This window comes from Thamnophis elegans, chromosome 16 (genome assembly GCF_009769535.1).
Source record: "Thamnophis elegans isolate rThaEle1 chromosome 16, rThaEle1.pri, whole genome shotgun sequence".
NCBI lineage: Eukaryota > Metazoa > Chordata > Lepidosauria > Squamata > Colubridae > Thamnophis > Thamnophis elegans.
In genome coordinates, this window is record NC_045556.1 from 13,829,377 (window position 1) to 13,844,362 (window position 14,986).

The 14,986-nt window shown below is 42.1% G+C and overlaps 1 protein-coding gene across 1 annotated transcript in view; it reads right to left on the minus strand.

The window, feature by feature from the left end:
* Positions 1–14,986, minus strand: part of ACAN (aggrecan) — a 60,635-nt gene that overhangs the window by 12,160 nt on the left and 33,489 nt on the right. The window contains exons 12-13 of the mRNA XM_032233151.1: positions 10,220–10,333; positions 1,737–1,895 (exon numbers count right to left, since the gene is read on the minus strand). Of these exons, the coding sequence (XP_032089042.1) occupies positions 1,737–1,895; positions 10,220–10,333 (273 nt within the window). The remainder of the gene's footprint in view (positions 1–1,736; positions 1,896–10,219; positions 10,334–14,986) is intronic.

The following is a 14,986-nucleotide window of genomic DNA, read 5'->3' on the forward strand; positions in this document are numbered from 1 at the left end:
CTCTATGGCTTATATATTCCCTTTATATAAGAGATTTCATAGCCTCCCATCTTATTATCAAGTTTGTTTGATTTCCTTTTTAAAATAAAATAAACATTAAGCTCTGAAATGCTTGTTTTGTTGCTTGATCAATGTAGAATGAACACATCCAACTATCTGGGCTGTGTTCATGATCTATCAAATTTCCATGCAGTTTTTATTTATAAAGCGGAAATACTATGAATTCACTAAGCAGCAGGCAAATAGATTGAAAAAAAATCAAGAGAAAAATTGATGAAATGAATGCAGGAACTAAAACCCAAATTTGTTATTAATGATGAATTTATGATCTCCCCCAAAGTTGTACATGCTTCAATTTTCCATGGTAAATAAAACTAATAACTTAATTTCAAGTTGCTTGGATATTCTAAGGACATTCAATACTTAGATTTTAAAAATTCCAAACATCTCCTTCCAGATAAGTAGCAGAGATTGCTAGCAATTTACATATTACAGTTTAAGAATCTATAGTCTAATCTATCTTGTCCCATAATAACTACTGAATATCAATTGAATGATGATATATTTAGCACACTTACAATGCACCCAATTGTTTACTGAAATTCTTTGGGGAGATTAGAATGTGAATAAAATATTAAACTTCTACTTGAAATAGAATTTGAAAATGTGGAATATAATACAACTGAAAAGATTACTGAAATGGAAATACAAGAGATAAATCAAGAAAGGAACAAGCAGCAGTTATAGCAAGGAATCCTGGGTAATGTCTCTTTATTGGATTCACAAAGTAGCTTGGTAAAACTTCTGAAAATGTTTTGGAATATTAAAGAATGCTGAAAGACCAAGTCCTGCAACACAACTGGAACGAATCACAGGCTAAGATTGTGAAGCACAAAAGGAAGGAATATAAAGTTGGATCATTTGATCAGGACTAAATTATTTGACATTTCTATGGATTCTAATGGTATTTTGAAGGTTAATACCAGTAGATTAACTTGTGGCTCTGTCAGATGAAATATTTGGATTTAACACAGCTTCTGTGCCAGAGGTGGGTTCCTACCAGTTCGCACTTATTTGGTAGAACCGGTTCGTCAAATCTACCGAACTGGTTAGAAGAGGTTCCACCAGTGGACCCGGAAAGCAGGCCACACCTACAGAAAAGGTTCCTAAATTTTTTGAAACCCACCACTCATCCTTGGATATGATTATTCTACATTATCATGCTCCTATTTATAAAACTCAGTGCCTCTGTGAAAGGTAAGGATGACTACTGCGTTTGTGGTGCAATCAGAACATTGCGTGTGTTGAAGTTGTTTTAACGCAAACCAAAGATGCCTTTTAAAAAACAAGTTTACATCATATTCTGATGCATGCCAGTGCTGTGTGTGAGGTAATTTAAGGTGGTTCTGACAAGTGTCGCCAGCATCTTCATATCTGGTCACATGGGCAGCAAGCCACTCCCACAAAGGAGGCCACACCCACAGAGTAGGTTCAAACAATTTTTGAAACCCACCACTGTTCTATGCACTACAGTTCATGATAATAATATATAGCCTCACTGGGGCAGTCTAATTAAAATATGCCACTTAAAGGCTGAGCCATAAAAAGGCAACCTATCTAGACAAACCGTTTCTTCCAAGTGAAATTCAGAATCAGTACTGTATTCTGTATCAGTGTTGTAATCCTAGAAGTCCATTGGTTTGGGGGTATTTTTTTAATCAAGTTGCTATACTTACTGTTCACAAATTCTTGCTCTTCAGGTGTGATGATACTGCTCAGGTGGGATTGATGTTTTCGGCATAGTTTCTCCGCCTCCATCCAAGTGAGTTTCTCTTCAAAATGCTTGTAGCAGTTACCTTGAAATTTAGTCCAGCCTGTTTCACATTCTGCCAGATCTAAAGATGAACACAAAAAGATCACATGAAGAAGAATCAAAGCAGAGAGTGACATTTAACCCTTCCAAATCTCTTTGTAGAAAAAGTGATGGTTCTTGTGTAAAACTTACCTGTTTCTCCAAAAACAAAGCATTATTGATTTCTTGCCAATGAATGTCATCCCTTAAAATAAAGGGTACTGAAGAGTTTATCAGAACTGTCAAGATGGATGAAAAAAAGTGTTTTACAGTCATCTAAACCATAGAACTTCTATCTAAGGAAACATTATGAGCTAGTAAAAAACAAAATCCTGCAGGATATTCTTTAGATGTGTATAACTTGATACCTGTTTTGGAGAAATTAACCCATACAATTTCCTTAAGAGGGAATATGACATTTTAAAAATCAGTTCCTTGCGCTCGTGGTTTAATTGTTGTGCCCTCCTATGCATTTTCTCACACACAAAGGGCTCCTAAAGTTTTATGCTGTATATGCATGCATTTTATCAGATAATGTGACTGCCCAACTTGCAAACTGTGACTGTGGGATCTATGATTGTCTTCAACAGATGAACACAACAAAGTAACCCAACTGTAAAAAGGGTAGTAAGAACATAGTAAGAACAGCTTGCCTTCAGAAGTTGTGGGTACTCCATCACTAGAGGTTTTTAAGAAGAGATTGAACAACCCCTTGTCTGAAATGGTATAGGGTCTACTGCTTGAGCAGGGGGTTGGACTAGAAGACCTCCATGGCCCTTTTCAAATGTTGCACTGTTATTGTTACTGCTTAAGCACAGGGTTGGATTAGTAGACCTCCAAGTGGTGCCTTTGATGTAAGGGAGGAGGGTGATGTCGTTGTCCTGTTGTGTGTCTCTCACAAACCTATTAATCTCCAACAGATTCCAATAAAACAATCACCAACCTAATCCAAAAGGAGACTCCCTCCAAAAAACGAGACACAGAACAGGACAACGGCATCGCCTTTTTCACTTACATCAAAGGCACTACAGATAAAATCAGCAAAATTCTCCACAAACACAATATCAAGACAGCCTTCAACACTGACCAAAAAATACCCAACATCTTAAGGAACCCCAAAGACAAAATCTAGCTAGAAAACCAAGGAGTCTATGAAATACCATGCAAAATCTGCCCTGCAACATAGATAGGACAAATGAACAGGAGAACAAATGCATGCATCGCAGAACACAAGAACGCAGTAAGAAAAAAAGAAGAAACTTCCTCCCTTTTCCAGCCCCTTAAAGCTACAGGACATGAAATTAATTTTGAAGGAACCAGGTTAATCTCCAAAACTAAACAGTTCAACAAGAGAATAATTATGGAAGCTATCAAAATAGAGAAACACCCCACAACATGAATAAATGTGACGATACCTCCCACCTACCAGACATCTGGAAACCAGCCCTAGTCAACAAATGATCCCTACCCACCACCCAGGCCATTACAACATGAAACAACAACGGACACACAGCCAGCACCAATCAGCACCAATCTACCAATCATGATACAACCACACAACCAATCACCCCACTTACTGAAACAAAGCCAGCACTCCATCACCCCCACCAAGATTTATAGAAAGATGGCAGCTCTGACCATGCTTTAAGCCCCAAACCCAGCCTGAAGATGGTGAGTGAGACTTCGCTGAAACGTTGCCAAGACAATCTCAATCTTACACAGGAAAAGACCCGATAACTTAGGAGTGCCTTAAGCAATTTCAACCAAACGGTACACAAATGACTTACCCTCTGGAAACAAATAGTGGGTGAGTGGGGTTAAGACACCCCTGGTGTGTGTCTCTGTGTTTGTGTCTCTGTGTTTGTGTCTCTGTGTTTATGTCTCTGTGTGTGTCTGCGTGTGTGTTCTGGATTGCCTGGCCTGTTAAAGAGAGTGAGTACGGCATCCTAGAGCAGCAATTGTTTGTGATGTCAGTTCCTTTGCAGCTTCCTCTGGAAAGGCAGCAGTGGCATTTGCCCTCCAGTGGACCAATGGGGAAGCGCCTGATAGATTTGGGGCAAAGTGCCAGGATCGTAGACAGGGCAGGAAAGAGGAGCACATGGGAGGGGGGAGGGAGAGGGCAGGGATGTTGGGCATGGGAGTAGGGGCAAGAAAGGCCCCTCTCAATGGCTCCCTGTCAGACAAATGCTTTGACGTCTATAAATACCCAGGCAAAACTGGGTTATCAGCTATTTTTTAATAAAGAAACCTTTTAATTTTGTTCTGAAACCATAAATGAAGAGATGTCAATATATTTGATTTTGTCTCCAAGCAGAAGTCAGAGATGAGTCTATATTTCCTGCCAGGGAGACAAATGAATAGGAACCTTTTGTAAGGAGAAACGAAAGTTAAACACAATCATAACATTATTAATGCCAAGTAGAACAGAATAAGTACGTGTTTTCTCTCCTCTTTATTTTCTACTTCTAAAAATAAGTACCCTTTTATAGTAGACCAGCTGAAGGACCTAATATATACATCTCAAGTACATCTGACACACAGAGAGGTATTTTTTGGCTCTGACTCTTCACAACTTTTTCCCCTATGAATAATTGTCAGGCAATTGTGTCTTTCTGAATTCACCATGGTGCAAAAAATAAATAAATAAAATAAAAGCTTGAATGCAAGTAATCCTCAACTTACAACATTTCCTTTACAACAAGCATTGAAAAAAGTGATTTATGACCCTTTCCCCACACTTACAAGCATTGCAGACTCCCCATGGTTACGTGAGAAAATTTCAGACCCCGGGCAGCTGATTCCTATTTAGGATGGTTGCAATGTCCTGGGGTCATGTCCTCACCACCTTTTATAACCTTCTGACAAGCAAAGTCAAAGGGGAAGCCAGATTCACTTAACAACTGTTCAGAATGGTTGTAAAATGGGGCCCAGGTGGCGCAGTGGTTAGGGTGCAGTACTGCAGGCCACTTCAGCTAACTGTTATCTGCAGTTCAGCGGTTCTAATCTCACCGGCTCAAGGTTGACTCAGCCTTCCATCCTTCCGAGGTGGGTGAAATGAGGACCCAGACTGTGGGGGCGATATGCTGACTCTGTAAACCACTTAGAGAGGGCTGAAAGCTCTATGAAGCGGTATATAAGTCTAACAGCTATTGCTATTGCTAAAACTCCCTTAACAACGGTCTCCCTTCACAACAGAAATGTTGGGCACCGTCGTGTTTGTACATTGAGGATTACAGATAGTTCAGATTTCATTTTTCTGTAGGGAGGCTTCCAAAAGCTGCTAGCTGAGCACACATTGAAGCATCCATACATTGTTGTGGCTCGCATTTGAATACAAACCCAGTCTATTTTGCAAGGTAAAGGTAAAGGTTCCCCTCGCACATATGGGCTAGTCGTTCCCAACTCTAGGGGGTGGTGTTCATCTCCACTTCAAAGCCGAAGAGTCAGCGCTGTCCGAAGACGTCTCCGTGGTCATGTGGCCGGCATGACTAAATGCCGAAGGCGCACGGAACGCTGTTCCCTTCCCACCAAAAGTGGTTCCTATTTTTCTACTTGCATTTTTGAACTTCTAGATTGGCCGAAGAGGGGACAAGTAACGGGAGCTCACTCAGTTACGCAGGGCTAGGGATTCGAACCACCGAACTGCCGACCTTTCTGATCGACAAGCTCAGCATCTTAGCCACTGAGCCACCGGGTCCCATAATTTGGCAAGACGAAGGGGAAAGCAATTCTCTTTCTGTTTTCTCCCACAACTTTCAGGTCCCACCGTACAGCTTTGATCAAGGTATGCCTATGGAAATAGATGCTTAGGCAACGAAGAGTACCAAAAAGAAAGCAGCACTTGAATAACATGCATATTTTTCAGGGCAAATTGCCTCTAACAAAGGATATGATTTTTCAAGTGGCAGCTGTAATTGAGGTTGAGGGAGAGTCGCCTCCAGATTTAGCTAAAAGGTTTTTCTTTGCTTACGAAAAATGATAACACAAATAACTAGGTATCTTAGAGCGTCACACACACACACACACACACACACACACACACCACTAAAGTGGGGATTGCTTTTGGATAACAGTGTAACAACAAACATTTCCCTTGTTTTCAGCCAGGTTCCCTATCCTATTGGCCTTTAAACTTTGAATTGAATAAGAAATGGGAAGGGCAGGTTTATTTCCAGCAGTGGCTATTGCAGTGGTGGGATTCAAATAATTTAACAATCGGTTCTCTGCCCTAATGACCAGCTGGGTAGGCATGGCTGGGTGGTCATGTGACTGGGTGGGCATGGCCAGTGACGTGCGGTGAGTTTTATGGCTGGTGAGGCAGCAATTTTTTTAGACTTGTGGGCTTCAACTCCCAGAATTTCACAGCCAGGCATGCTCAGTTCCGATTTAAAGCGACAGCATTTGTTTTTCTCCCTTGCTAAATGAGTTTCTTTCTTTCTTTTTCTTTTTCTTCTCCCTTCCCCTCTTTCCTCCCTCTCTCCCCCCTCTCTCAAACACACACACACACACACACACACAGTTGCACCAGGATTCAGAAAATTTAGGTTTTTCCTCCTCAGCCCATGTTAGCAATACCACTAGCAGCATTTTGGCTGGCAGGTGTAAGTAGAAGTGGAAATTCATTCTACTGAAACATTGTTTTTGCTTATGATTGGATAATTAAAATTTCAGAAGACCCAAAGGCATAGTATTAGAGTGTTATATAGTGCATAAACTAAAGAACTGTCTCAATATGCTCCCTCCCCCCTCTCTCAAACACACACACAAACACACACACACACACATAGTTGCAAGAGGATGAAGTTTGAATTCCTCGCCCTCCCTCCGATCCACACGTACCTTTTCCAGCTGTTTCAGAGAGGATTTCAACTCTGCTCTTGCCTACCATCATGAAAAGAAAAAAAATGTAAAAGGAAAAAGGCAAGAGCTGAGGTCAGGCTGAGCTAGTTGCTGCCAGAGTCACCATGGATGACTCTGCTTAGTGCTTAACTGTTTAAAAAAGCCTCTAAAAAAACGCCCTCTACAGGAGGAGGCAAGAGAACGAGGTGCCTCATCTGCATCAGGAATTTTTTGGCTTTTAACCCTTGCTTAGCTCTGCTCGAGTGATCATAAAGTCAGACTAGATGAGGCACCTCCTTCTCCTGCCCCTCCTTTAGAGGGCACTTTTAAAGAGGCTTTTTTAAACAGTTAAACACTAAGCAGAGTCATCTCTGCCTCCCCTACCTCCCCTGACTGCACATCCCAGGGCGTGGCCAACTTGACATCACTCACGTCGAGGGGCGCTTCTCCTTGCTTGGCCTCTTGTGACCATGGGGATGCTGCAATGGTTGTAAGTGTAAAAAATGGTCATAAGTGACTTTTTTCAGTGCCACTGTAACTTTGAATGGTCACTAACTGTTGTAAGTCGAGGAGTACCTGGACAAAAATACAAAAAGCTTCTTTGTTTGCAAAAAGCTGCTCTAAATACCAATCATTAGATTAGAAATACCTGCAACCCAGAGTTACAAAGAGCACCTTGAGGAATTAAAATAGTTAAAATGCGATGATTTCTTCCAACAACTGGTTCTCCAAACTGCTTAGAAAGTTAACAATGGATTCTAGTGATTGGTGTGAACTGAATGAATCCCATCACCGGTTATTTGCATCCTGGGCCATATAGACATTCTTAGAAAACAAAGATGTCAACAAAGATGGTGGCTATGTTTGAAAATGTGCCTCTCTGTCCACAAAAATGGACACAGGCCTGCTGGGAACATCCTATATATCATGACTGACCAAACTTGGCAACTTTAAGACCTGTGGACTTCAACTCCCAGAATTCCACAGCCTGCGTGGTTGGCTGTGGAGTCCTTGAAGTCCACAGATCTTAAAGGTGCCAAGGTTGGACACCCCTATTGTATATGCTAGCTATTTTGTAGTCAGGCTTATTTCAACTGTGGCCATCAGTTCTAAAGTTGGAGGATGTCAAGCTCAAACTGTGCAAGTAGTTCTCATCTACCACCCACAATTGGGACTGGTAACTCTGTCACTACGTGATGCACTTGTTAAGTCACTAACTGCAGCTTGCAACTTGACGCTGGCTTCCCCACTGACTTCATTTTAGCCCTGGTGGCACAGTGGCTACAATGCGGTATTGCAGGTTAACTCTGCCCACAGCTAGGAGCTCAATCCTGACTGGCTCAAGGTGGACTCAGCCTCCCACCCTTCTGAGGTGGGTAAAATGAGGACCCAGATTGTTGGGGACAATATGCTGACTCTGTAAACCACTTAGAGAGGGCTGTAAAGCACTGTGAAGCGGTATATAAGTCTAAGTGCTTTTGCGATTGCTTGTTGGAAGCCAGCTATGAAGGTCACCAATGGCAATCACGTGACTGAATCACAATCACATGACAGCGGGGATGCTGCAATATCTTCACCTCAAGGGCCAATTGTAAGAATTCTTCTTCAGTGTCCTTTTAACAGTGAAAGCTCCTTGAAGAAGTGGTTGGTAAGTGAGGACTAGCTCCATCAAATGGTAAATATTGCCCTAAGTGATGCTGTATTCCTCGTAATTTCACAAACACATCACTGTTATTTATTAATTGGCAATAATATAGAAATGGCGTATTATTCTGTGATGATGAAAAGAATTGTGGAACAGTTCAGGGACTCTGTCCATCTGCAGCGGGATAACTTGGAAAACAGAATCCTTTATGGGAGAAGTAGCTGGCAAAAGAAAGATCAAATTTAGAAGTAAGCAGAATGAGGTTGAGGGCTGTGGAAAAAAAAGACCAATCCTCAGATTCTCCCACTCTTTCCCTGTTAGACCCTGTTGTGAGCTGTCGGCTGCCGGCCCCTTCAGCAGCTGAATCAGATGAGGAGGAGGTGTGGGAGTCAGGATCAATATGAAGGCAACCTGAGAGCTCCGAGGGGGAAGAGGGAACGGAGCTGTCAGCGAGAGAGACAGACGCAGAGCCTGGGCCATCCATCAGCCCTCAGATGGAGAGTCAACAGCCCCCAGGTCTGGAGGTGGCTGATGAGGAAGAGGAGGAATAGCTGGGTCCAGTGCCTGATGCACGGATGCACAGAAGGCAGAGGAGAGGAGAACAGTGGAAATCTATGGGCCGGTCCTTGGGACAGAAGAGCCATGGCTGCCACGAAGCCCCACCCTAGCTCTGGGGATAAAGGCCAAGGGGCAGAGACGAATAGATGTGGCAGACAGCTATTCATCCCCCTGCCCGACAGACTTGTTAGCCTGATGTGTGATAGAAACTTTTGCCGGGGCTGCTGGTGCTCCTAATAAAGGAATCATTGATTGATTACAGAGGGTTTGTTGTGTTTGGGGAACTGGATCAGAACATATCCATGGAACTCAAACAGAAGCAACTTGTATACATCCACCTGATTAGAATCTTCTTTTATAACAAAATGCAATACATACTCCAATTATTCCCAGGAGAGAAAGTGCACACAAACACGAGATGCTTGTTCATTACACAGAAGAAAATACATATCTTCTCTATATTATACAGATCTTCGCCTGTATTAGTGAAGGGATTGGAAAATTCCCTATAGAAGCTATAGGTGTTTACTTTCTATGAGCTTAGAAGAACTCTGAACATTTGCAGATGGTTTTCCATGGGTGGCCTAACCAGGCCAGACTCTGTTTAACTTATAAGCCTTCATGTGTTTGACCGAGATCAATGGTAGGTAGCAATAACACTTAGACTTATATACCACTTCACAGTGCTTTACAGCCCTCTCTAAGCGGTTTACAGAGTCAGCATATTGCCCCCAACAATCTGGATCCTCATTTTACTGACCTTGGTAAGATGGAAGGCTGAGTCAACTTGAGCCAGTGAGAATCGAACTGCCTAATTGTTGGCAGCAGGCAGTCTGCAGAAGTAGCCTGCAGTACTGCATTCTAACCACTGTGCCACTATGGCTCATGATAGATCATGATAAGAGCCCTGGTGACGCAATGGTTAGAATGCAGTATTGCAGGCTAACTCTGCTCACAATCAGGAGTTCGATCCTGACTGGTTCAAGGTTAATTCAGCCTTGCATCCTTCCAAGGTCGATGAAAATGAGGACCCAGATCGTTGGGGGAGCAATATGCTGACCTTGTAAACTGCCCAGAGAATGCTGTAAAGCACTATGAAGCAGTGTGTAAGTCTAAGAGCTACTGTTGTAAGAGAAAATAAATCCCCCCCCATACCCTGAGCAACAGATATTTTAGGAATTAATTGTGATGAGATGAGAAAAGGTTGCAATACAATCATACTGGGTGCATGTTAGATTATCTTTTTTTTCCCAATTCCCCCAGGAAAAAAAAGAGGAATACAGTTAGTAGAATTAGCTGAAGCTGGGTAAGGTAGCAGGCCATACCAATGTCACAGCGGCTCCCTCCGTAACTGGGAAGGCATAAGCATGTGAAAGTGTGGATGCCATCGACACAGGTCGCTCCATTCAGACAGGGGTTGGAGTGGCACTCATCAATGTCTGGAAGAAATCAAGGGCTGCTATTAGGACTTTGGCTAGGCAGAAAGTCCACAACAAGAGACTCGGTTTTCTTGATTTAACCAGGATATAGAAGGAGGCGGTGAACTAAAGGATGCATAGAGGCAACGAGACCCATTTGGAGATGGGGGCAAAGTGAAACTGCAGCCACTGGAGTGGAAGAAAATGAGTGGGAAATGGAGAGAATTTCCCAACCATAAGGGAAAATAAAAAAAGCTTGGCAACTACCTGGCTACCTGGCTCAATGGCCACCAGAATGAGAGTCAAGCCCAGATGAGAGTCAATCACTCCAAAATCATGGGAAGAATGGGATATCCTTAATTAGTAAACATAGCAAAAATATGGAGAACAGCCACTTTCTTATGCTTGACCCATTGAGGGAGTCTAATTTTCTTGGAGCTCAGCAGAGGAAATTCAATAATCTCATAAATTAAAAATGCAATAGAAAACCTCATAAGAGCTTATGCATCAGAGACAAATTCTTTGTATTCGAATCATGTAAGACCAATAAAGAATATTCTGTTCTGTTCTGTTCTGTTCTGTTCTGTTCTGCTCTGCTCTGCTCTACTCTATTCTATTGTGGGATTCAAATAATTTAACAACCGGTTCTCTGCCCTAATGATTTTTTTCCAACTAGTTCACCAAACTGCTCAGAAACTTAACAATTGGTTCTCCTGAAGTGGTGCGAATTGGTTGAATCCCACCACTGATTCTATTCCATTCCTATCCTGCCCTGCCCTGCCCTGCTCTGTTCTATGTCTATTCCATTCTATTCTGTTCTGTTCTGTTCTGCTCTACTCCTATTCTATTCTGTTCTGTTCTGTTCTGCTCTGCTCTACTCCTATTCTATTCTGTTCTGTTCTTCTCTTCTCCTCTCCTCTTCTATTCTAAAGGCATTTAAGCCAAAGACTAATGCATAAACCATCTTCTGCTCAAGCAGCATTAGGACTAATAGCTGAAGCTCCCCAATATAGTTCCTGAAAAGACTCAACTGTTAACTTGTGATCAGCCCAATGACAGGAGAGCTGGGCTAAATGAATGGTCATTGATGACTGCCCATCTGAGAAGAGAGCTAAATTTGTCTCTTAGGCCCTTATAAAACTACTTTTTGACTGATAATTTCATACAAGCAGATCAAAATTGTCTTCAAAATATCAAGATAGTTGTAGTCATATTGGTGTTCTGTGAGTCTGAAGGCTTGAGTCCATTAGAAGTGTCCTTTCCTGCTACTTTACTGATGGATGAAAAAGACAGTAAAAATTGCCTGATGGTGTTTTCTTAGCTCAAGAAAACAAAACCAACATGCATGGAAACAATTTTAATTGTAAGAAGAAAATATTCAAGGCTATCAAATGGAATTTGCTCTTGTTTATGTTTGTTAACGAAACTGTACCTTCATCCTTGAAAGATTTGTCCTTCAGTTTCTGAGGGAGCGAAAAGCTTTAGAAATGTTGATCCTGAAATACTGATAATCTAGAAATTATCTCTGTGGTAGGGCTAAAAAAAAAGATTAGCATTTACTGCAAATGTACAAAGATGGTGACCTAGATAAGAAAAATGTTTTGAAGCAAAGAATAATAAATGGATATGTCTATATTTCACATTCATTAATGCTGGCAAGGCACAAGGTTGGGACCATGTTTCCACTATGGAAAGTCTAGGGCAGGAAATAATCAGGACTAGAAGTTCTCTAGAAGTTTGTTGCGGCATTGACACTAGTAATTACTTGTAATGACCTGTCCAGGGTGCTGAAAACATTTTCCACTTGATATTCTTGACCATGATTCTGGCCTGTTTTGACATTTCTGTTCTGGTATCTAAGGTTTGAATTTTGAATGCAGTACAAGGTCTTGCTTTCTTTATCAGCTGGCTGTGCCATTTGCCTTCTACAAATTCTCCTTCCCTGAGACAGATGCATGGACATAAAGATAAAGATAAAGGTTCCCCTCGCACATATGTGCTAGTCGTTCCTGACTCTAGGGGGTGGTGCTCATCTCTGTTTCAAAGCCAAACAGCCAGCACTGTCTGAAGATGTCTCCGTGGTCATGTGGCCAGCATGACTAAATGCCAAGGACGCACAGAACGCTGTTACCTTCCTACCAAAGGTGGTTCCTATTTTTCTATTTACATTTTTATGTGCTTTCAAATTGCTAGATTGGCAGAAGCTGGGACAAGTAACAGGAGCTCCCTCCATTACGCGGCGCTAGGGATTCAAACAGTCAAACTGCCGATCTTTCTGATCGACAAGCTCAGCATCTTTTCCACTGAGCCATCACGTCCCATGGACATAGGAGGCTGCAATTTTGTTTTCTGGGAAAATCTTCACCAAACATGCATGTTTCCAACCTGGTAGCCTCCAGATATATGAGCTTATGTCACAGAATTATCAACAATGCCTATGGAATTCTGAGTGTGAGGGACATCTAAGTTCAGGAAAGTTTTTATAATAAGAAAAATTCTAGAAAAATTGTGCCTTTGCCCAAGACTGCAGAGGTGATGGGTTATCAATTATTTTTAATATGTGACTTGGGATTCTGTGACTTGCAAAGTACTTTTAAAAAGTAAGAAATTCTGATAAAAAGCATTTAGCAAACAGTGCAACAGCATATGAGTGAAGAGCTCAAGCATGGACTATGCTGTCAGAAGTAAATCTCCTCTCTTTTTATCTGCAAAGCACAATATCTATAAAATACCTTCCTAGCTATGGCTCATGTATTTTCTTCAAATCAACAAAAACAGAAATGGAGAGTAGGAATTTTCAAAAAAGTGATCCACCAGAGTGGCAAACTTTCAACAAAGTATGTTATGAACCAACAGACCAAAATTTTTATTATCTTTATAGTTTCCCAAGCAGTGCCCAGCTGGATTGGATCCCTTACTCAATTAGTTTCAGCAGCCCTCAGAGTACCAACCAACTGTACAAGAAAGCCAACTAGTCTCCCAGAAGATGGCATTCAGAGTCAGCCATTCTGCCTTCTACACTAATACCCATTGATCCCTGTTGTGGCCCGGCAGGAGCTGTTAGAGCTGTCGCCAGACTCCGACAGCAAGGGATCTTATGAGTCGGTCTTGGAGGAGGTGGAGGACCCTGGACAGGGTGTCGACTCCGAGCAGGGCGAGGAGAGACTGGTTGGCCATCAGGTGGCGGCAGAGCATTGGATCAAAGGGAATGTCCATGAAAGCATTTGGGAGTTGTATCAGGATGCATGCAGGTCTACTCAGCGTAAAGGACAAAGAGTAACTACAGGAGGTGATTGCAAACAGCTGAGGCTGATCAAGATCCCCTCCTGCTGATAAAAGAGACTGCTGGTGCCACGCCCTGGGGGCAGAAGTCAACGTTCTGTTCCTGTTCTAGTGATTGTTCTTGTTCGTGTTCACAAACCGAGAGAAGCCAACTTGGATAAGTGGTTTGAGATAAGAGAAGCCAGGTTTACATTTTGTTATGAGATATAGGACTTTTGCCATCTTTGTTTATTTGGGCTTGCAGCCAACAAGAGCTTGGACTGATTAAAAGAAACCTTTTTAGTTATGTGGCTTTTGGCTTTCATTCCTGGATGGAGAAGGGGGGTTCAGAACAGATCCCTATGCCATCCATAAGTTGGCCCATGGCTTTTGTGAAACCTGACCCAGAAACACAAAATGAAGCAATTAATTGCAAAACAAGACTTGAAATTTGCAAATACCTCCCCACTTACTCTTCCAATCACATTCCATCCTAGATTTGCAAGATCTTAAGGTTAGACTTGAAATTTTATTCTTCCTACCAACCTGTTATCCTTCATTTGTTATGTTAGTTGCCTGGCTACTTCTGGATTCACCCTTACTAGTACATTCTCATCTTTCTGTTCCTGGGTCTATGGCAATTTGCTGCAGCCAACTTGTCACAGTCAACTCACCATGGCCAACTCACCACAGCCAACTTGTCACAGTCAACTCACCATGGCCAACTCACAACAGCCAACTTGTCACAGTCAACTCACCATGGTCAACTCACCGCAGCCAACTTGTCACAGTCAACTCACCATGGCCAACTCACAACAGCCAACTTGTCACAGTCAACTCACCATGGCCAATTCACAACAGCCAACTTGTCACAGTCAACTCACCATGGCCAACTCACAACAGCCAACTTGTCACAGTCAACTCACCATGGCCAATTCACAACAGCCAACTTGTCACAGTCAACACACCATGGCCAACTCAAACTAGTGAGCTGGTGAGACTCAAACTGCTGAACTGCTGGCAGCTGGCAGTCAGCAGAAGTAGCCTGCAGTACTGCATTCTAATCACTGGCCACTTTGGCTCTTACACTAATATCAAAAGAAATGGTGGAATATAATCATTAAGGAAAAGATGCAAAAGAAGGGACAGAATGAAATCTGAATGACAAAAATTAAAATAATGTTTTATTTGTTTTAAATAATTAAATTGAATTGCCCTGCGGCGAGTTGTCCCACAGCAAGTTTGCTGTGGTGAGTTGTCCCATTCCACCATTTTTGCCTTCTTCTCCCCAATTCTCTCCTAAAATTTACTATTCTGCTTTCCTCTTATGTTACAACAACATGAGTGGGGAGGAGCGAAGATGAAAGTTGAAAGTATAGCAGGTGAGATGAAAGTTAATCCTGATCTCCAACT